At 44.5% G+C, this 22,629-nt stretch overlaps 1 protein-coding gene across 1 annotated transcript in view; it reads left to right on the top strand.

Moving 5' to 3' along the window:
* Positions 1-22,629, top strand: part of LOC142574670 (nose resistant to fluoxetine protein 6-like) — a 53,992-nt gene that overhangs the window by 16,697 nt on the left and 14,666 nt on the right. Inside the window, exons 4-8 of the mRNA XM_075683707.1 lie at positions 2,205-2,370; positions 6,055-6,220; positions 8,623-8,705; positions 10,497-10,617; positions 12,460-12,649. Coding sequence (XP_075539822.1) covers positions 2,205-2,370; positions 6,055-6,220; positions 8,623-8,705; positions 10,497-10,617; positions 12,460-12,649 — 726 coding nt within the window. The remainder of the gene's footprint in view (positions 1-2,204; positions 2,371-6,054; positions 6,221-8,622; positions 8,706-10,496; positions 10,618-12,459; positions 12,650-22,629) is intronic.

The raw sequence follows: 22,629 nt of genomic DNA, 5'->3' as shown, positions 1-22,629 counted from the left end.
AGCTGAAAAGGAAGCCAATGGGCGCATTCCATTCCTGGGTGTCCTCGTGGAGAGGATTTCAAGCGGCTTTAGGACTCGTGTGTACAGAAAGCCAACGCACATGGGAAAGCACCTGAGCTTTGACTCGGCGCACCCAATTGGGTAAAAGCGATCCGTCGCAGCAGCACTCCCTTCCCTGGCATTCCGCGTCTGCTCCAGCCCCACGATACGTAGGCAATAGGTGCAGGTTGTGAAAAAAAGACCATTTAAGCAATGGTTACCCTCTGTCGAGGGTAACCACTGCTTAAATTGTCTTTGCTTAAACCATTGCTTAAATGGTCTTTGCTTGAACCATTGCTTAAATGGCCAGAACGCAAGAGCGCAAATCAGCCAAGCCTCGCCGTGAAGCGGTGAAAGAAACAGTGAAGCGCGCGGCGGTACGTCACCCAGTGGGAACAAGCAAAGCCCTTGCAAGAATTTTTAAAGGATATATACGGTGTGCATATCACCCACTTGTCTTCCCGAAAACTTCGCCAACAGCTGGTTCGCGCAAAAGGACTTTTGAAGCACACGGACTACCTGGGAGAGATCTACAGTATACCAAGCAAGGAGTGTGCCGTGTCGTACATCGGCGAGAGTCGGAAATCTTAAACGTTGCTTGAAACAGCACATGAATAACGTCGCCAAGGGCTACACAGCCGCGAAGGCCCTGGCGCAATATCGCCAACTAACCGGACACAGCATTTACTGCAACTCGGCAGCCATCATCGCAAAAGAGAAACACTTATCTGCCCGTTTGCTTTTACAGTCATACTACATTCAGTCTACTAGATGCACGATAAACAGGATGCGGGGTAATCTGCCAGAGATATGCACCCGTACGCTGCGCGACCTCACCCATAAATAGCCGCGCGCCCATGCTTATAACTTCATAGGGATTAAGGGACCTGTGCGGGGCCCGATACGTCATGATGTTTATTTTTATTTTATTCCTGGCGACTGCACGTTTTTTTTTGCACCCGTATGTTTCCTCGGCAGACGACTTTTCGTCGAACACTTCAATATGCTGGACATTGTTTCCAACAACCCACCTGATTCAACTAATGATTGCTTTCTATTGAAGCGGCTATGACGTTATTTGATTTAGTTCTTTTTTTTACATTATCATGGCACAAAGGATTCACTGTTTTGGCTGACATCTTGCTTTAACAATCAAGCTGTCACTCTTGAAGCAGTTTTCTAAGTATGGGATGCTTCTACTTACAGGGTGTTTTTATGCATTCTACTCATCGCCGTCGCAGCTGGTACCTATGTGGACTGCTTCATGAAGCGAGAGCCGAAGAGGAAGAAAGACCGCAGTACGTGGAGTCTATTTTTGTATATTTCACGATGCCGTAGCTGGCGGGCAGGTTTACACATTTACAGAACGATGTTGCTCAACCTGGTGCTTTGTACTTGCGAACTCTTTCCTCTGCTAGATAGAAGGTCATTATAGTACCGTAGAATTCGAAGCCGGTTTGTATCAATGCAATGATCAAATGTGTTTGGCCTCGTCGCGCTGTAGGCCATGCCTTTGAACGGAGAGGCGTACTAATAGAAATACACCAAGGTTGCCCCTTTCAGAGTAGGTTCTTTTCCATAGGTGACCCGCCCCCACCGTCGGGTTTTTTTCTCGGATACTATACAACACACACACACAACTGTTTGTATTTGCTTGTGCAGAAATTAAAAACAAATGATATGGAAATTGGCAAGTGCTTCTTTTGTCTTGTCCACACATTGTTATCTGACATAAGGAATGTCAAAAAGAATACCGCAGGACCGAACCGCGCAAGAGGGCCGGTACGTCAGTGACGCTGAAAGGGCTAGTCAATCTAACAGACAGGTTAGAACTATAGGAGCTGTGAGTAAATGCATTTGTCCACCCGTTCATATTTTGGTTCAGCCATCCCTGTGGTACTAAGCGGGGTTTATACGACACGGATTATTCTGTAGACGAACCTCATGTATAGTTCACTGCCACCGAATTGTGATTCGTTGCAGCTCGTTATACGCGATTCTGCCGACCCAATGGAAGAGCCGCACCCGGCCTCGTGATTCCTGCTTTACTGCCGCAAATCAAGGGCTAGCGAAAGCGTATACATCGCGCTGGTCTGATCGTATAGTTACAAACGCATTTAGTTACCGACCCTGACGGAAATGTGCGCGCGCTACATTCTTTTCAGGCGCTCTGTCCGAATTCATCACGGCCTTTTCGGCGACGTCCAACACCCGCATGTTGCTCAAGGTGTCCGACAAGAATAAGCAAGACCACTACGCCCTGCAGTTCCTGCACGGCATGCGCTTTTACGGCATCGTTCACATTGCCCTCGGCCACTGCGGCTCGGTAATGTCAGACACGTGGTGTGAGTAGGTCATGCACGCTTCGCCCATGTTTTCGTTCTCTCTCTTTTGGTTTTGTTTGCTTACTTTATGCTCCTAAGGGCGTCGGCCAGGCTGAGTCGGCTACTGGTAAGGTTGGTTGTTGATCGTGACACGACTTAACCCTCGCTGAACAAGCGCTCGCGCTCCTAACGACTAGGAGCGCGCAAGCGCGCGTGTGCATCTACAAACCTTTAGAAACCTATACGGCTGATAAAACTAATATCATTGCTTCGTATAGCTGTCTACTGATTTGATATTGCAGTTGATGCTTTGCCTTTCCGGCGGAACTGCCAGTTCCTTTTTCTTAAGTTCGTTTTCTGTTCGTTTGTAACTGGATGATGGTCGACAGGGAGAGAGGTGCGTGTTCTTTCAAAAACGGATGCAACCGTAGACAATTTATGAGAACTTGTAAATGTTACGACTCAGCCAGTCCAGTTACCTGAATCAACCGTACGCGATTTGCAAGTTAAATTAGCCTCGTTCAATAATAGGGATATATTTCGAGGTGCTCCATCTTTGTGCTAAACCAATAGTGCTTTAGAAATTGTGAGCGGGCTTTGAAGTACAAGATACAGGTGTGACGAGGGTGATTTGCGTTGACTTAATATAGACTTCATTGCTACAGTGTCAAGGCCTCGCGGAATATGTGCACAGAAAAAAGAGCGCTAGTGCCTTTTTGCTCATGCATGCATCGGTTTCGTGTTCGGATGTCATTAGGCTCGTAACACGGAAGTTGCGGATGGCGCATGAATAGGTTAAAAGTTTTTCGAAATTAACTAGAGCTGTGTAATGTTATTTTTCATGATCCGCGTGAACCAATTTATTAGAATTAGGAAGAAACAGCGCCAACTAAGACAATAACGAAAGGGAGAACGACACCGGACCAGCGCCAACTTCGTCGCTTGAGATGAAGTTGGCGCTTGTCCGGTGTCATTCTCCCTCTCGTGATTGTCTTAATTGACGCTGTTCTTTCCTAATTGAAGTATGCACCATCTAGCCCAAATGAATGTTGTCCTGAACAATTTATTAGCATTGGTGAGTAATCTTAAGCGACTATAGCTTTGTTAGTCCGTCGTGTTGAGGATGTCGTGGCCATTTCAATGTGGGCCACATTGCTTGTTCTGCCGATGAAGCTATTCCTTAGTTTTATTGAGTGACGCCGTTCAAACTGTTTCTACTCTTTTCAGCTGGGCTGCTCAACTTGTTCCTCCTATCAGACAGGTGGTCATTTATGATCATAACCGCTGGGTTCAGCAGCGTTGACACGTTCTTTTTTCTGAGGCAAGTATAGAAACGTCTAACGCAACTTATATAGAATATGCGAACACAGCCGGACTTCACTTTAGCTGTAGTGAAGACTACCTAAATGTCCCAGTAACTTAATATAAAGGCCGTCAATCAGCACAAGCTTACATTTTGGGAGGTGGGGGAGGGAGGGGAAGCAGGGGTTGTGTGTTTTCTTGCTATTACTAAAGAAAAAGGGCTTCATGACTATTTCAAGTATACCAAATGTACGAAATAGGCAAGGAAAGCAGGTCGCTTGATATTATGGCATTCTTCTTAGTTATATGGTTGGTCGTGGTATCCAGATCCCTCTTTCTGTGAAACTGTGCACTGAGACGGAACAATTTGGTGAATTGGTCGCTTGATCAATATTTTTGATATGACTTATTTGTTTATGATACCGCATACATTCTATTCGCGTGTTGAGATTCTCTGAGAGAATATTTTGCTTTTGCTTTTTTGCAGCGGCTTCTTACTATGTTTTACTGTCACAAGGCAAAGGAGAAATGGACCAATTGTCTTCATAATCGGCGTTATCAGACGGCTGATTAGGTAGGAAGCGTTTTACATTGTTCTGCGTTTTGAGGAGGCAAATATGTGCAGCCATTCCAAATATATTTTAGCGGGAACCGGACCACACTACAAGGAAGCAGGACGAGATAATACCTGCATGGGCCATCTTTATCACGCCATTTCTCAGCTCATTATTAAAAACAGACCTGAAGAATATATGCATGGAGAAGCTATCATGCGAGACATATCAAGAGAGCGAATGATACAAAGGATTCCCAAGGACAAAATTGAATGTTGTACGGAGGAATAGATGCATGTTCCTTAGGCCTGTTTTCTTATAACTAGAGCTGTGGCGTAATAAATATGTCAATTGAGAACATCGTCTTGTGCTTTCGTCTTGTTAGGTCGTCCTGTTTGCGCTTAGTTTGATCATGAATGTGCCCAAATTCGCCCGTGAATGAATTTTGATGTGTAACCATCACATGCAAATTTACCGTGCATCCTGCGAATAGACAGGATAAATAGGACGTTACAATCAACTTCGTAGAGAGTTCCTATAAACCACACACACATACAAATCACACATAAACTACATAAAATTTCCGCCTTGTGCATGACAGCAAAACTTGTCTAAGTCTTCCACAGTTACCAAATGAGCTTGGTCAAGATATAAAATTTCTTATAGTGCTCGTAAAATTCGCCTTTTTTAGCTGTTGATAACTTGCGGCTGTCATAATGAGACAGCCTACTTTTCAGAGAAATGGGTTATTAGAGAGTTGCTGGAATAGCTCTTAGGGGGGGGGGGATGAAGATAAAAGGGACGGACAGACAGACAGACAGACAGACAGACAGACAGACAGACAGACAGACAGACAGACAGACAGACAGACAGACAGACAGACAGACAGACAGACAGACAGACAGACAGACAGACAGACAGACAGACAGACAGACAGACAGACAGACAGACAGACAGACAGACAGACAGACAGACAGACAGACAGACAGACTTTATTTACCTCTGCGTTATAGCGCAGAGGTAAACTAAACCTAGAGGTAACCTAAACTCTTCTAGGTTACCTTTAGTTTAGGTTACCTCTAGTTACCTTTAGTTTAGGTTAGGTTACCTTTAGTTTAGGTTACCTCTTCTAGCGCAGAGGTAACCTAAACTCTTCTAATCACCACGAATTGAACTTCCAAACTCCCAAGCTTCTATCAATGTAATAAATGCATAATGGTTAGTCATATCGCATCGTGTGATGTCAGGAAAAAGCAATGAGGGCATGGTTGATAAGAACAGCCAATGTTTAATCTCGTGCGTCACGAACAGTAATGGTTTACTAGTAAACGTGTCAATGTTATTTTAGTCCATGGTGTTGTAGATTACGAAGGAAAGAAATGTGAACGTGGCAGGATTATCTTTTATGTACTTCTAAATTACTCGTCGTAGTTTTGTAGTAATTAAATCTTCATCTATTTACTGTCAGCTACGTCCCGCCTAATCATAACAAAGAAACAAAAAAGAAAATGAGGAAGAAACTATACCTTCACCGCTGCTGTTTAAAAACGGCCCGTTACCCAGAGATGGCTTAGGCTACAAACAACTGAATATGTTTAGCAATACTCACCGCGTGAATGTGAATATGTTGCACATTTGTTAAGTAAAGGGTTCAGTTGACCCGCAGCCTTAATGGCCATATTCTTGTTTTTCGTACCACTACTGAAGTGTATTGATAAACGAGAGTTCTCTACACGTAAACGGACATCCTAGCCGAAGAGTTCAAATTCGAGGAGAAGTGACGAGATTCTCCAGTTTTCACTTTAAGGACAGTAAGTACATCATTCTCTCTGCAGGACTTGCATTCCACTGTTTTTCATCATCATGTGCCTGTACGCGCTGCAGACCTTCGTCAAGGGTCCCAACACGAAGGCGTTCTTCCAAGACCTGCACAAGGAGCTCGCCTCTCATTGGTGGCACTTGCTTCTGCAGATCCGTAATTTCGATACAATCAGCGAACGAGTAAGTTTAACCTCTTTATGAAAACGTCTTCACGAAAGGCATCTACGTACTTTACAGTGCATTTGGTCGTTGCATTATACTTTCGCTACAAATGCTGGCGGCCTATGTTATATGAACATACGCCTCATGTTATATGAACTTCTCGCTTGTTTCAACTTGAGCTGTATTCAAATACACGTCGTCGTCATGTAAGGGTGTCAGGTCTGCACAAAAGGAATGGGTACCTTTCGGCGAGTACGCGTTGGCGGTGAATTTCACAATCTTGGAATCTCTCTTACAAATCATTGATGTTTACACGTCATTACAAGGGTTACCACGTACGTGGCACCGGTTGGGACCAGCAAGCAAGGATTACTAAGTTTTATATGCTTCGCAACAACTTTGCTACCATGGAGAAATACAAGACGTCCAACGAGAAAGAGCGGTAGCTGTTAAAAGCCTAAACTTCGTGCAGGAAGGGTGGTGCGAACTGTCCGCAGCAGGTGTGATCTTGCGAGAACATTGCGAATATGCAGTAGCATAAGGACTCCTACTTCTAAGTTAGGTCGACGAAAATTAGCACAGTGAACTCAGGAATGGTATTGCTTTCGGCAGACGTACTGTTATTGTTCGAATCACTAAAGCTTAAAATATGGGAGAAAATAAAACTTGTTCAGGCAGGAGAAGCAGTTGTCTTGCCTATAAATATTCTCTGGTTCCATGCTTTGCACTTTAATAATGGTTATTTATTCGTTTATCTTCCGTCATCACAGCTCAATTCACTAGTATACTCTCGTGAGTAAACCATAACGTAATTATTATACGTGTCGGCTTAACTCATTTTCGTTCAGACCATTTAGAAATGACTAAAACGACTGCGTATGGATTCATGCATTATATGAAAATATATATACGTCCTGTACGTGCTCGGGGAAGGTTATCAAATACAGCATCTTAAATTGGTTAAATCAAAGGTTCTTGCGTGCGCGTTTCCTTAACAGGATTGTATTGCGGTCCGCTTCTCTTGGTAGTGCACCTTGAGAGGAGCCTAAACCTTGGTCAGTGACCATCACTGTACAGATTTTGGTAAATGCCGACTATTTTGTTCTGGTGCCTGAGGTTTCTTCTGGCTCATTTTTTTCAGTAGATACATACATGGACGGACATGTTTAGCGCCTAGCATGAGGAAGTAGAAAGACCACAACATTCGCTACTTCTTAGCACTTTCGTCTCACAGGCCAGCCTGCTTTTAATACCACAAGAAATCCCCAGTATTAAACATTTGAACTTTCCTTAGCCTGCGCTTGCCCTACTCGCGTTTCCAGACTTTGCCACCACTGAATAAAGAACTCCCTACTGCAACAGTATTTGAACTAGTACGCATTGATGCATGAAAAAAATATATAAAAATTGATATTCAAACATTCCATGAAACATTTTATGAAGGTCAAATGGCCAAAATCGTTACGGCACCACTAATGCTGATAAGCACATTACGTTAATTGCCTTGTCCTTCCATTATAGGTAGCGCCAGCTTTTGGACTTGTTTCCTTAAATTCAGGAGAATAGCTTGCTTGGCAAGCTTTAGGAGATGCTGTTGCAAGCGAAAAATTGTCATCCACCGGATCGTAGCACAAAGCTACAAGGGAAACCCACGTGAGTTTTAATTCGCAAGCGTTATTTCACAGCTGAAAGAAAATTGTCCTGGATCGCGAGTCGTCCTGATCAAGGCGAGTTGTCAAATATTTCACCGTCTCTCTGCCATCTTCCCGGCTCTCGGTGAGCTCAGATGTTGGTAGCTAGGATGGTAGCTCAGAGGGCTTTGGCGCCCGATTCAAGTTCCCTGGACCAGGACGAATTCTGTTTCAACTTCGACGCTTTCTATCTGAGAAACTCGTATGGGTTTTCTCTGTAGCATCGTGCTGCATTCGGGTGGATGACAAATTATGTTTTCGTAAACATTCCTCCACCTTTCGGACTTCTGTAGAACTAATTTGCCAGGAACTAGCTTTATGCACATCAGAATAACTGAAGTTCATTCTTACATCTCCTTCATTTCCCATGTAATCCATCGAACTCTATTTGGGATCTAAATACCAAGCTTACCTTTATCGTACCCGGTCATGTTCCTTGTACCGCCCCCCTTTCTCTCTCTACACTCCTTACTCGCCCTTAGTAGCATGTAGGAGACTTGGGATACGCCAGAAGAAATATGTGTTTCGTTAAAAGCTTTCTCTATCCTAATGAAATGTATTGATGGTTTAGGGGTAATTTTTTTGGGCTGGTTTAACACGCGCCTACCTTAGACGGGACACGGAAGTAGACACAAGCTAAGTGCTTTCTCTCTCTCTCTCTCTCTCTCTCTCTGCGCTAATAACATTGAAATTTGTTTTTGGACATTGTGCCTTTTTTTCGCGTGCCAGGATGTCATACCGCACGTGTGGTACCTGTCGACGGATTTCCAGCTGTTCGTCGTCTCTCTTGTCACACTGCTGATATTCAAACGGTGAGTTCATTCAAAGAAGGAACATCATAGTGCGAGGGACCGCATACAAAAAATAAGCATTCCAAAATTATTTGCTTGTTACACTGCATAAAAATATTCCTTAAAATTTTTTAATACAGCTACTTGTTACGTGTACAAACCAAGAAAGAGGCCCAAAGCACTATAGGATCTGTTCTCAAAGTTGTTAGATTCACATGAAAGCGACCTTACATAAGCACGCCCGTAATTCATTTCTTTAATTTGAATTGATGGTACAGCTGTACTAAATGCTCATACAGCAATACGATCCTGTCACGCATAAGTATTGTACACGAGTGTTTTGAACATATGAGGGCTTTTAGTTACAGCTTCCAGAGTTGGCTTAGTTGGATAAGTAAAGATACAATCGTAGCGTTATTTACGATTGGTTTACTTCGAACAGAAAAATGGAAACGTAAGCACACCTACAAAGGATCTTGCACAAACTAGATGACAGTTAGTTATTAATCTAACGCAAGAGATTACGAGTAGCTATGAAATAAATTAATCTATGCAAGAAGCAGCGAGATAAGCTTCACGAAAAATAGGTTTCTTTACCGCGCAAGGGCCATTGGCCATTCTTTTGAATGAATATAATACCGGATTAGATATTCGACTCCCAACCGTTCTTTCAAATAATCGTTTATTGTTCGCCACGAAAGCTCCACAATTAGAACGATCCTAGCGATGTTGTCTGACACGGACACTTGATGCACAGGCACAGGACACTTACAGTCGGAGCATTCGCCCTTCTATCTCTTCTGGGCTGCATTGCTGGAACGTGCGTCGTTGCAGCCTTTCAGCTGCCGCCGTTTATGATCTTCCCAGGGTCGAGTGCGGAGTAAGTATTGAAGATCATTGCCAATTAAAAGTACGTGCGGTCACTGCACCCAGTGCGAGGAACATTCACTAAACGCTCTGTTAGCATCGTCGCATTCTTTTGTTTTTCGTGTGACTATACTCGCGGACAACTTTCTGTGGCCATGAAGGGACAGCCGCGGTCGCGTGGCTGTTGTACATGTGTTACCGCTCCAAGTAGTTCGGCAGCGTCTGACAGTGCTTCTGATTTCTCCGAACAGACGCTGTGTCGACGCAGCTTCCACGTGCGAGGGAAACGCCGCAAATTAAGTCAACCATTACGCTCAGTGGTGTGTTTTGTCTTATTTCACTGTTGCTAATAAGGTGTTTATGTTTTCTCTTCCCCAGCTTAATCTGACGTCGTTTAAAACGCGGGCCTCTTTTCAGAAGCGTTTTCACTTGTGCGCGCTTTGCCTCCCTTCATAGCAACAGAAAGTAGTCCGCGAGTATAGGTCACTGGACACGATAACAGCAGCAAGAGTGCGGCCCCAAGAAACTTCCGACCGCGGACCTTACGAGTCTACTGCGCCGGAGCACAAAGCGCGTTTTGAAGTTGCTTCACTTTGCAGAAAATATATTGCTAAGTTTTGAGGTAAAGGACATGCACCTCACGCCTGAAGACTAACATACAAGATTTTTCGTGCAACTTACCGCAACCTTGACTTGTAACCTATTGATTATGTAGGCAGGAAAAATGTCGAAAGTCTGCAGGCTTAGATTTTAATGCAGTCCTGTTACGCGATATCGCCGCCAGTGCCTTTCTTGCTCGCTAAGTTTAGCGTACTGCGTCCAGGGCCTGTGTGTGTGACGGCGAAAGGGGTCTAGACTAGTTCACTAATCGCAGCAACAGTCTTCCCCCTGCTGTAGAGTTGTACCTTTATTCTTTCCGAATTCTTTAATCTCTTTGAATTTCAGCGTCATGCTGCGAACTCTGAACGAATACTACATCCGGCCCTACTACCACACCGTGTGCTACTTCGGCGGCTGCATGACGTACCTCGTCGTAGACGACTTCAAGGAGAGGAAGATATCCAAGGTACCGCTTAACCAAGTCTCACATGCGAAGACGCGGCCAATGCTTAAAAAAGACGTTTTTGATTATTTAGGTGTAATGGGTTTGTTATTAAAATATGTATATAGAACATGATTTACAATTACTGGTTTCATTGCATCAATTTTGGGTCGGAACTCCCAGCGCTTGTACGTCAGCGTGAGGTCACGGATATCAACGTGTCACTTCTGTAATTTTGTAAATTATAATTTTGTAACGTTTTGTAATTTGTAATTTTGTAAATGACAGTGGCAAGCTCTCACTCAGGATTTAGTAATGCCTGCCGTATGTGTGGTAACCCATTTTTATTCTTCTGTAAATTTCCATATCAGAATCAGGGTCCCTTGTGAGTTATTGGCCTAGATAAGCGTACACCTGAAGAGACTCTTGAGGCTGACTAGCTGTCCATTATTCTTGTTCCATTGCTGGACTACTGAACATTATCTTTGTCTGCTGTATAGTTGTATTCAAACACACTCTTGCACTTTCTCAAGGTCCTAAATCATTTATTGTAACGAGTCCACAGTGTTGCTGAAGAGCAAAATCTTATCTGCAAACCGAAGGCTGCTGAGGCATCCACCGTTGAGCCTCCCATCTAAGCCTTCCCAGCCTAATGGCTTGATTATTTTTTTTAACGTGCAGTGAATATTACTAGAGAGAATCTGTCTCCCTGCCTGACCCCTTTCTTGATAAGTAAGTTTCCACTGTTCTTGGGGAGAACCGAGGTCGCTGAGGGATCTTTGCAGATATCTCCGCAAGATATTCACGTATGCCTCCTCTGCTCCTTGATTACGCAACGTCTCTATGACTGCTGGTACCTCAAATGAATCAAATACATTTTCAGTCTCTGAAGGTCAATGTAGAGAGGTCTACAGTAGTTCGCAAATGTGTCGATTACCTGAGTGATGACTTCGATGTGATGTAGAACATCTCTACTTGCAGCCAACCTGTCCTCTTGATTTATTGATGTCATGTGTGGCCTTTATTTTATTGGAAATTATCTTGGTGAATATTTTTTTTACAATACTGAAAGCGTTCCGGACATAGTATTTACGGTTACTCGAGGTGCGGAGAAATCAGCCTTTTTCGCACTACACGCCCACCTGAATGCACACGGGCCGCGAATTGAGCCTCCGGTCTTATGTTCACAAGAAAAACGACTTTGCCATCGAGCGACGGCGGTCCGGGTTAGTTCATGAAAGTATCCTTTCATGAACCATTTCACTCGAAATGAACCAACCACCTCCAACCACCACCTTTCATGAACCAACCACCTCAGTCGATCCTTTCTTAATGCGTAAGCGTACTTCCAAGTATAGTTACCATGTTTGACATATTTTTCCGGCCTTTTTCTTTCTATTTTGCTCCCTGCTTTCTGTATTGGCAGTTTCTGCTTGCTTTAGTTTCCCACTACCGTTGTTACAGTACCCATTATTAAGAACAGAATCTTCGTCATGATTGTACTCGCCGCGTACTTATTTGTTTGGCAAACGGCTGCCTTTCCTATAATTATTGTATTCATTTTATGACACGTTTTTTTTCTGATTTCTCGATTTAATGACCTGTAAAAGGCCCTTAAGGGTAAAATAAATAACAATAATGATGAATCCGGAGTTGCCCCTATTCGCACACGTAGTGCTCCCGCAGCTCCAGCCGATGGTTAATTCCCGCTTTCTTTACAAGTGGGACATCGTGCGACACATATTCCTCGCAGAGCGAAACCGTGTGTTACAAGCAAGTTTACTACTGCGGTCCTCGTGGCATGCATTTTTGTGAAATTCCACGCTGAGCCTCTAAGTGATGTGTGTTTCGCGTTCATTTCTCCAGTGGTTCCAGCAGGTTTGCTGGTACGGGTCCGTGGCCTGCTGTTTGTTCTGCGTATTTGTGAAGTTCGCCTGGTACCGAAGCCCGAATCCCGTGTCAGCGGGCGTGGCACTCCTTGCGGCATTCTTGGACCGCATCCTCTGGACGCTCTTCCTAGCATGGATCACGCTGGCGTGCTCCACGGGGCGAGGCGGTAAGACGGCAAAATTTTGTTTTTGTGTAACATTAGGATATTTAAATTCGAAGCATTCTTTCGCTGCCTGCCCGTCATTTTTTTCGCCTTGTCGTCAGTAGCCGAGGTGGACTCAGGGATGCACCTGCATACACGCTACAGCCGGTCTGGTTGTGAGCAGTTCACTGACCCGTGACATCATGCGGTCTCTTCTCTTGTATACTCCAATGTGGCCCGTCTGGATTAATGTTGTTGGGCAGCTTAATGTTTGCGCCTTCTACGCCCCATCATGTGCTTAAATGCAAAATATTATTTCCCCCTCAACAGGCGCTTTGCGATCGGTTGGTAGATAATTAGGTTTTCGACTGGGCTCGCTTGAGGCCTAGCTAGAAAAAGAAGAGGGCTACATGGCCGGCGGTGATGTTTGAACCGTGCTCTCCTAGCGCAGTAGCCCGACGTTCGGCCCATTGAGCCGCGTACGCATGTATAGCACGAGAGTATAACAGCCTTAGCGATCATTCTGTCATGGAAGCCAATGCTTTGATACGCTTGGGCCGTCGTGTATATAGCCACAATTGACTTACAAGAGTGAGAGCGCGCTTTATCGCTACTTTGAGAAAGAGAGAGAGAGAGAGAGAGAGACAGAGAAAACAAGGAAAAGACAGGGAGCTGAACCACATGGTCGTCCTGTTAGCTACTCTGCGACACGTGTAAAAGGGGACGACAGACGAAAGGAAGAAATCGCCACTTAGAAAACTTGACATTTAAAGCGCATACATCCCCTGTTTTTCTGTCTCGACCGTATTTCTTTATCGCCTGTCTTTAGGTTTTCCGACACAGAGTAGATCTCACTTTATTTGGAAACACGATAAATTCGCCTAATGAAGGCGACAAAATTTTGCCTAGCGAAGCAGACTTGGAGATCTAGAAAGATATTCATCACTTTGTTTCAAACATATCTGGATCGACAATTGAAGCGTTTCGCAGTACAGAGGTCTCACTGGCGTGAGCGGATAAGTTCTGTTGACTCATCCGGTGTACAGGGCAATACTAACTAACAACAAGAAACAGCCGAATAACATTGCAGCAGCCTCAGCGTGATCTTTGGGGTTTCCCTTGCGAAGTGGAGGGACAAATAAATATAGTGTATTGATTAGCGATTATACATTTACAACCTAAATGTACGCAACCACGTGCCGTCGTTTGCATGAATTATGAGCCTGCTATCGTTGGCGTGTGAAGGAATGCGGTGTCTACAAAGCCAATCTTTTTTTCGCTTATGGCCAAAGCGCATGCTGAAAGCCAGTGTGGAGTGTCCTGCTCGGCAGGCAGTTAAATGCTGTAATGTAAAATTAGGCACTGAAGGCGCTTTGCCCCGGAGCGAGAAAGTCCCAAACTTCTGCAGTGGGAGAACAACGCGAAATGTTTAGCGCCCATGCTTAGAACATTCCCCCATCATACATCTGCACTTTTGCACAATATTTACCTGGAACGCCAACAGTAAGATCGCCGAAGGTAGATTACGAGCGAATTTCATCTACTGTCGTTCTTTCTATTTCATGAGCGCTCGTCATCTTTAATTTCAGATCACAGTTTTAGTCAACGAAGTTGGCCAAGTAAGTTGCTTGTGGCTTTGCAGTGCCTGCTAAGCACTGTTCTGAGAACGTTGCTGGCTATGACGGGTCTATTATTCATCCCCGTTCTCAGAGCATTATAGTCTTATTATTCTCGTTGAAAAAACGCAAAACAAAACAACGCTAAATAACAACATGGTCTAGCACAATACGAGAATTGTTTGTAGCCGCATTCGAAGTTCGTAATAAAAGCTAATAGCATGCACTCGGAGAAGGAAGGAGGGGAGCTAAAAGGGAAATTGTGTAGGTGCCGAAGCACGGGCACTCACCAAGAACACCTTCTACAGTTTCAACACAGCCGCAAGAATTAGACGTGGCACTGTGAATAATATTGACTTCAATTCATTTTATTACCTTACAAACCCTTTGATAGAGGTATTACATAAGGGGTGGGAATATATTAGTACATAATTTGCATAATACATAACTGAACAAGCAAACAACAACAAACAACTACATGAGCTAGAGTGTTATAGACGTCAGCGCAAATACATAGACCTAAATAATACAAACTAAAGTTGCACGAGCATATTAGTCTGTTAGCACAAGTCATTTTCATTGTGAAAAGTGCGCAGTGACACTCTCCATGAATGACAAGGGCAAATGATGGCGGCGATTTGGTGGGGCAGGTTGTTACAATCTGTAGCGGCATGGCAAAAGAATGAGGCGGAAAAGGTAACAGTGCGCATGCGAGGGCGGCCCACTTGAAAAGTGTGCCGTATACGATGAGTTGTTCGGTCTGCGGGGAGGATATGGGGTGGTTGATTAAGCGAGCTGTGATAAAACTTATGGAAATGTGAAAGGGTCAGCATACTACAAGTCGATGTATCCTTCGTAAGATGACAAGCATGAAAAAAGATGATAGCGTCTTGTGGTTTCACCTTCTCTTCATAGTTATTGTCATATTGTTGCAGCCACTAACGTATCTCAACTTAGCCATCTATCTGTTTTTGGGAACATTTGGAAACACGTGACAATGCTTTATTTTACAAAATGGGACACTGCCGCAGTTTCTATAGATGTGCTACGCTTTTATTAGGAGTCATCTTCAGAGATCCGTACTTGGGCGGGAAATTACAGTTCAACGCCGGTACTCTATTTCAACTGTAGTGTTGGCTCTAAATCCTTGGTAAACCAGAATGGGGAATGGGCGAGAAGCGGCAGGCAGTTGTGACTCTAGGAACGGCACGATAGAACGTGACCTTGAAAGGGTTGCACCAAGGCCGAGCATACTGCAGATAGTTTGGGTTGTTCGGTATTGCGGCGCTAACCGGGAATCCCTTTCATTTACTGCGGGTTGAGAGATAGCTTCGCAATAACTACTGATGTCCACTACTACTACTGCAGCATTTATCCGTATCAGGGGCGCGTAGTAGAGGTGCAGAAAGTCTCAGTATGTACGTCTCTGGCTGTCGAAGGATGGTTGTAGAAAAGCCAGCTTTTTCGTAAAATGCCACATGCTCGCGAGGCAGGTTATCGGGAGGTAACCCGAGAGCGAAAGTGCGGGTGAACATAGTCTCGATCCTCACCACCACAAGCACTAGGAAACATTACTACGCCCGTCAAGTGCAGAGATACACTGCAGGTGTGCGATCACAATTGTTTCGGATCAAGGAAACCCCCCTTATCCATACATAGTTTCTAATCTAATCGAACCATCGAACCTTCTTCGGTTGCATGAACATTTCTTCTAATTTACAGTTTTGATAAAGAGTCGAAATATTCGGTTTTTAGTGTGTACAGCCCTGCTAGGACCCTAGGAATTTTGTGAGAGAATATTCATGTTTCTAGAGCGAGTGATATATTGTACTGAAACTTCTTATGTGCGAAAAAAAGAGAGGAATCTGTGAGCATAGGGAAAATTTTATTCTGTAGGATTCAGCATGACAACAGCACACTCTCAGCGCTGTTGAATTTGTAAAACTTCGGCTTCTTTGTTCTTTTTTTATAATACACAAGTGATACGATCAGTTCCCGCCTCAGTGGTTTGACGCCTGTGGCGTTCTCCTGTTAAGTACAAGGCCACACGGTCTATTCCCGGTTGCAATGGCCACGTTCGATAAGGCGGAATCCAAGAACTCTCGTCTAAACTTAGATTTAGGCGCACTTCAACGAACAACAGATGGTCGATATTAACCACAGTTTCAAGCAACGATGTCTATCGCATAGCCCATGAGTTGCAAATGGATGTTAACTGTTTAACTTGATACAACTCGATCTTACAGTTCAAAAGGTAACGTTGTTGAGGTTCGTGATGCCCTTCCTAGTTGCGTAATAATTAAAACCATTTCTCCAGATTTACAGCGTAGTGTGTCCCATTTTGTTTCATGTTTTTTTACTGCTCTTTGTTGTCGCTCCTTCCTTTTTATCTTGGCGAGCGTACTCGTCAACTTCAAATGTGGCTGCATTTCTGGGATCACTGAATATCCTCGCATGATATGTCCCTTAACCCGAAAGCGAGCTAATTGTTCCGGTTGTTGCATACGGCCCCCAGGTAGCACAAGAGAGATACATAACGTTTTTGTATCGTTTATCCGAGACGAAAGAAGCGTTTTAAAGAAGGCACGAGTGCGACAACTTCGTTGCTAAGACGTCGTATATGCCTGCTAATGTGCGGCTTAATTACTTTTTTCAGACGATGTAGAAAAGCTCTTCAAAACATATTCGAAAAGCTCGTCTTGAAATAGGATTGGGAAAGACTCAAATAATCCCTTTTCCAGGGCTACTCATATATGATTTTCAAACGCTTTTAAGACGTTATCTAAAAGCTGGTCTGGAAGTAGTCTTGAAAGGTTTACGATAATCTAAGGCTCGTTTTCACGGTTTTCAAATGAGTCGAAGCGTCGGCGTCTAGTGCTATTGAGCTCCTGGCGCAGGGCCAAGCACTGTTGCCTATAGAGCCCGACGCATCCACGGCCAAGTCACCTGAAAAGGCGCATGTTCACGCAAATGAATTCTAAATGCCGCCTTTGGTTTGCAGCAACGATATTTATAACCAAAATGGGAATGACATCCCGCTAAGAAATGGGCGCGTCTTGACAATCGGCCAAGCCAGGGCTTCTGTGCCAAGAGCGCATGAAATGAGCATATGACAAAGCAGCAGTTTATTGCAAAAATAATACTTATGCAAGGTTTCAGCGAAATATATGAGAAATTCAAAGTAAATCTAATTAAGACCACATAAAAAATGAATAAAACTACCAGAAACAATTCTAATTGAGCTAGAAATCGATCATCAATGACTAGAATATGCATAAACGAAATTCATAAGTACGCATACAATGACGAAGAGCAAGAACGCGAAGTGTGCTAAATTTTCTTACTTTGTGCAGTAAAAAGCACATGCTTTCGCATGAACAGACAAGAGTTATGTAGCAATTGATATCACCGCAACTGCAAGAAGCAGAATAAAAATAAGACATTTACTCGCATGTTATTTACCAACAAGCTATGTTACCAATAATCTAGAAGCCTGAAAATAACACAAAAGGAATAATGACACAAACCATCCAAAATCAATACTTTGATAAAAATCAAACAACGAGAACATATTGAGCTCGAAAATATTGCCTGTACGGTACATCAAATATCGTAATGGTGAGATAATTAAAAGAACCATAAAACTAAAAAAAAAACTATATAGTGAATGATCCTAAAAAAAAAAAAAACTCAAACAAGGAACTCTGCGTAAGAAGTGAGCCACACTGTAATGCAGAGTACGATGAGATTGAGTAACGCTATGCATAACCTAAATAATTTTAGTACTGCAGTATACGAGAAATGAATGCGCAAACCTCGTTATTAGAAAATTGTATAAACCTGGAAATTTGCCGGCCGCGGCGGCCCCATTTCGATGGGGCCTAAATGCTAAAACACCCATGTACTTAGATTTAGGTGCAGGTTAAAGAACCCCAGTTGGTCCAAATTTCCGGAGCCCCCCACGACGGTATGCCTCATAATCAGATAGTGGTTCCGGCACGTCAAGCCCCATAATTGAGCTTTTGAACCTGGATATTAATTGGAACGTAGAGGAAGCTGCGGTTCAGTAACGAAGGAAGCAATGGTCATAATAAATATGAATCGGTTTATATAAAGGCCATAGTACAAAAGGCGCATATGTACCACTCTCGCAACAACAGGCATAAGGTCGCAAGGAATCAATTACAAGCCCATGAATACATCAGTACGCCTTCCACAGATCTGCAATCTCCTAAAGTAAATAAAAGAAATTGGCTCGCCATCTCGGCTCCGCGAAAATGGATGTCTAGCGAAGTTGTTTAACACCAGTACTAAATCTGCTGTGGGGGTATGCGGTACTTTACTGCTTTAGAGTGATGGTAATTTTGACAGCACACCGCCTCCCGTAGCGGGGCTGCAACAACACAAAAATCAGGTGCTAGGCTGGTTATTACATAAACGCAAGGCTAGTAACGTCACTTCCCCCGTCGCCAGCTGCTATCGCCGCGGCAGCTTCCGCAGCAGTAATCGCTACCGGGAAACGTATGCGAAAAGCGCTACGTGCTTCGCATTGTTACTAGGTGCAGCTCATCAATTATGTCGCTCAGATACTTGTTTTGCGCTTGTTCTTTATTGAAAGGTACGCCGTTCTATATGTTGCATCCGTGCTATCAAAGAATGTATGCACTGTGCGCTTCACTTTGGTAAAGCCTCTGCCTTACTGGGGTACGAGCCATAGCTTCTGGCCCTGCACTGCTGGCGCGATCGGCACCTATTTTCGGTAACGGATACGGACACAAAAAAGGCCGACCAACCAGGGGCTAACAGTTTCGCTGTAAGAAGCACTCTGAATAACAAAAAACATTTCACACATACAGCCCCGAGCCAATGCTTCAACAGTTCACCCTCACTTTCACATCCAAAAATATTTGGCACAGAGTCCAGGCAGAGTTTCATTGATCAACAACTGGGGAGAAGACCGCTTTGTACTCTACAGTTCCACAGGCAATGGCACTGCCCTATATGCTGGTACTTTAAATGTCTTCAATGTAGACACACTTGCTGCCCTGGACAGGTGTGACCAGATATTTGCACTGGTGCTCCATTTTGTCGAACTGGCCACGACAATTTGCACTACGCTGGTAGTTGAAATGTTTTGAATGGAGATGCAGTGGCTGCACCAGGACGACTTGCCCAGTTACCATCTCTGACACATGTGAGCGCTCACTCTTCACTTGGTAGCACTAAAATTTAAGTGTTCCCACTCGGTGTGCTTGCCAGATAAGTTGGCAGGCCTGACACTCAAACTTTTGCAGCTTCTAATGAAACATATAGCAGCCCAATTAAGCCACAATATGAAAGATATGCTAAATTTTATTATGAAAGTGGCATGAGCACAATATACGGAACTACCTCATTGCATCCAGATCATAAAAATGAACATAACCAATGCCAACTATAAAATGAATTGCGGAAATTGTTTTGAACGGGCTGTTAAATGAAATGGGCGCATATGTGGACTCCACATTAAGTATACTAAGCATTTTAACTATGTAATGACAATGTAAATTGCGTTCACTCGCCCTACCTGTGCTAGCAATCTGATTGCTTGCGTTTTTTAAACGATTTGGAGGACGTCTTTAAAAGCAGATGAGGGAAGATGCCTCGATGTATATCCACGTATTATACGCCCTTTGACCAGGGGCCACTTTGTTGATGCCAGTGATCTGAATGAGAACGATCAGGAGGCACATTGCAATGAAGCAAGAATTAAAGCCTCTATGTACTTAAGATATCACGTTTCATGTCACCTCTCATCTGCTTACTACCATGCAAGACACCACGCTATGTTACCAAGCGTTAGACCGATATTGCTGCATTTATTGGCACACTGTCGCCTTGTAATCACATCTTCAACTAAGACTCCCCGGTAGGGACCAATATAGGTAATTAATTATGCACAAATCCATTCCGCAATACAAGGCTAAAATTGCTGTACAGAGAAACCTTATTGCCACAGAGAGGCCTCCACATGCCCGTTACGAACACTCTCGCGAGGTACCCTTCCAAGTGCCTCATGGCTAAAGACCCTAGGCATTACTCATCGCATCGCCATTGGAAGAGCGCCAGCAACGGCTCGCGGATGGCGAGACAGCGCGTGTCTCTCGCGCAAGCGCACACGGCAGCGCCCGAGTACCCCCGTTCAATGAGAAGTCACGGCGTGGCTCCTGGCCTTCGGGGCGCGTGAAAGTGTGGTCGTTGTGGAGACGCGGTTCACTGTTGATAGGCTCCTGTTAACTTTGCTTGCAAATTGCGTGAAATTGCTTTAGGCTTGAGTTTCCGTGCACAAGTTTGCCCACAATACACCAGTTTGTTTAGTGTGCTTCATTGATGGGAGCTACATTTCTGGCGGAGGTGTGGGTTAATGATTTTAAGTCCCCAGCTCGTAAGAGAGCGGAGCACCGACCCTCAGGAATTGGGATCCAGACAACTGACTCCAGTACACCAGCGCACAAGCCGCTGCCTACGAGGAGACCCGCCCGAGTTCGGACTGCCTGTTGCTGCAGCAGTGCAGGCAACAGTTACCAAGGACGATGCAAGCATGACAAGCCCGGTGGCATTGTCTAAGCTCATCGTGTACCCACCACGCCTGCCCGAGTCCTTCCATGGCGATACGTTCGAAGATGTGGAAGACTGGTGAGAACTGTTGGAGCGAGTCGCAGATTTCAACGGCTGTGTCAAGGCAAAGAAGCTTCGCAACGTCTACTTCGCGTTAGAAGAGTCAGCGAGGACATGGTACCTAATCATGAAGCGGCGCTATCTTCATGGGAAGAATTTCGGAGACAGTTGCTTCCCACGTATGCCAGCACCGATCGGCTAGAGAAGGCAGAGCACGCTCTCCAAAATAGAAACCAGCGCACTAACGATATTGCTCGGAACTGGCATGTGGAGAGCTCTCTGCGGCATTACATGGCAATATTACATGAACTCTAAGCAGCAAGTGCTATGGAGGTTTACCCATCAACTCACTTAATGAACTAACATCCCTAAATGCCTAAGAGCTTCTTCCGTTTGACGTACGCTTACAATATTTGCTGCACAAGGGCCAAGAACAGCGGATGCCCTATTGCGCGAAGTGCACGAACAGCGCACAAATCGAAAAAACCGCGTGAGCGCTTCCGAAACTCCGTGCGTACACATGGCACACGCGCGAACTCGGCGTCTGCGAAGTCGAGGCCACGCAGGGTGGAGACCGGCACCAGTCACAAACAGCAAAATATAGGGACTACTTGGTGTAACAGGATATTTTACGCCAAGGGGATTCAAGACTCACGAGTGCAGTATCAAATAATGAGCTATTCATAGTATATGCGGTATCCGATCGCGAGCTACAGAAACTATAACAAGGGCAAAGCTTCTCATATTGGGCACGAAGCTCCTCTTAAGACCATCATATACCAGTCACGTGGGATAAAAGGGGCCAAAACAAAATTGAAGCTGAATTGCAAGCGATAACGGTACGGCGTGGTTCAAGCAATATACTACAAGTAGGGCATGGAAATACGAAGGGCACTTCACTTCACGGCTCGCGCTACCGTACTCGTGATGAACATCAACAAAGAGCCCATTTGTCAGTTCTCTTGTCTGCAACATTCTTGCTACACGGAAGACTGTAATGCCACAGTGACTACTGTCCAGAGTATATTGCCAATGTGCGCAGACACAGCATTCCCACCTTTCTTCGCATCCTGCAAAAATTTCTAGTTTCACGCGTGACGGACGGCCGACCCCGATGCCAGGCACCCAAAAGCAACATTTCGTCTCTAACTTTCATCTTAATACTGCCCTTAACGTCTAAACTACAACGTCGATGAAAAGGATCCTCAAGGCTGTTTCAGATGCTGCGACTGGAACGACCAAAACCGGTGCAGACGCAGGCATCGTAACGCAATTTTTAGAGGGCCCATTTCACATGATTGCGATTTCAACAATGCGACTGGTGCGACGCCCAGGGTTGCTTACTGCCAGGTTTCGTGGCACACGCAGAATATTTTTTTATTGTAATGAATAAAACGTTTACATTACAATATTATTGACTTTTCTTGATCAGGAGCCAATAATATGCACGTTTAGTCGTTAAAAAACGTGTTAACATTTGTTTTAGACTGCGCAACGGCGGTTTCTGAAGTTCAGTGCGACATGGCGCACGTAAAGAGCTGTTCGCAGGTGGTTAAGCGCTGTGTGTTGTCTCATCTGCTTCTATGACAGTTTCGTTCCGCCTGCGCTACAACCATCTACAAGATGGCCTATCGACAAGTTCATATAGCTACCCTCACCGCATATGCCGTATTCGGAATTCGGCTGCCACGAAGTCGTCGTGTCAGCTCAACCAGATCCTCGCACTACCCG

This window comes from Dermacentor variabilis, chromosome 3, assembly GCF_050947875.1.
Source record: "Dermacentor variabilis isolate Ectoservices chromosome 3, ASM5094787v1, whole genome shotgun sequence".
Lineage (NCBI taxonomy): Eukaryota > Metazoa > Arthropoda > Arachnida > Ixodida > Ixodidae > Dermacentor > Dermacentor variabilis.
The sequence above is the reverse complement of the archived record's forward strand: the minus strand, read 5'-3'. Positions and strand labels throughout refer to the sequence as shown.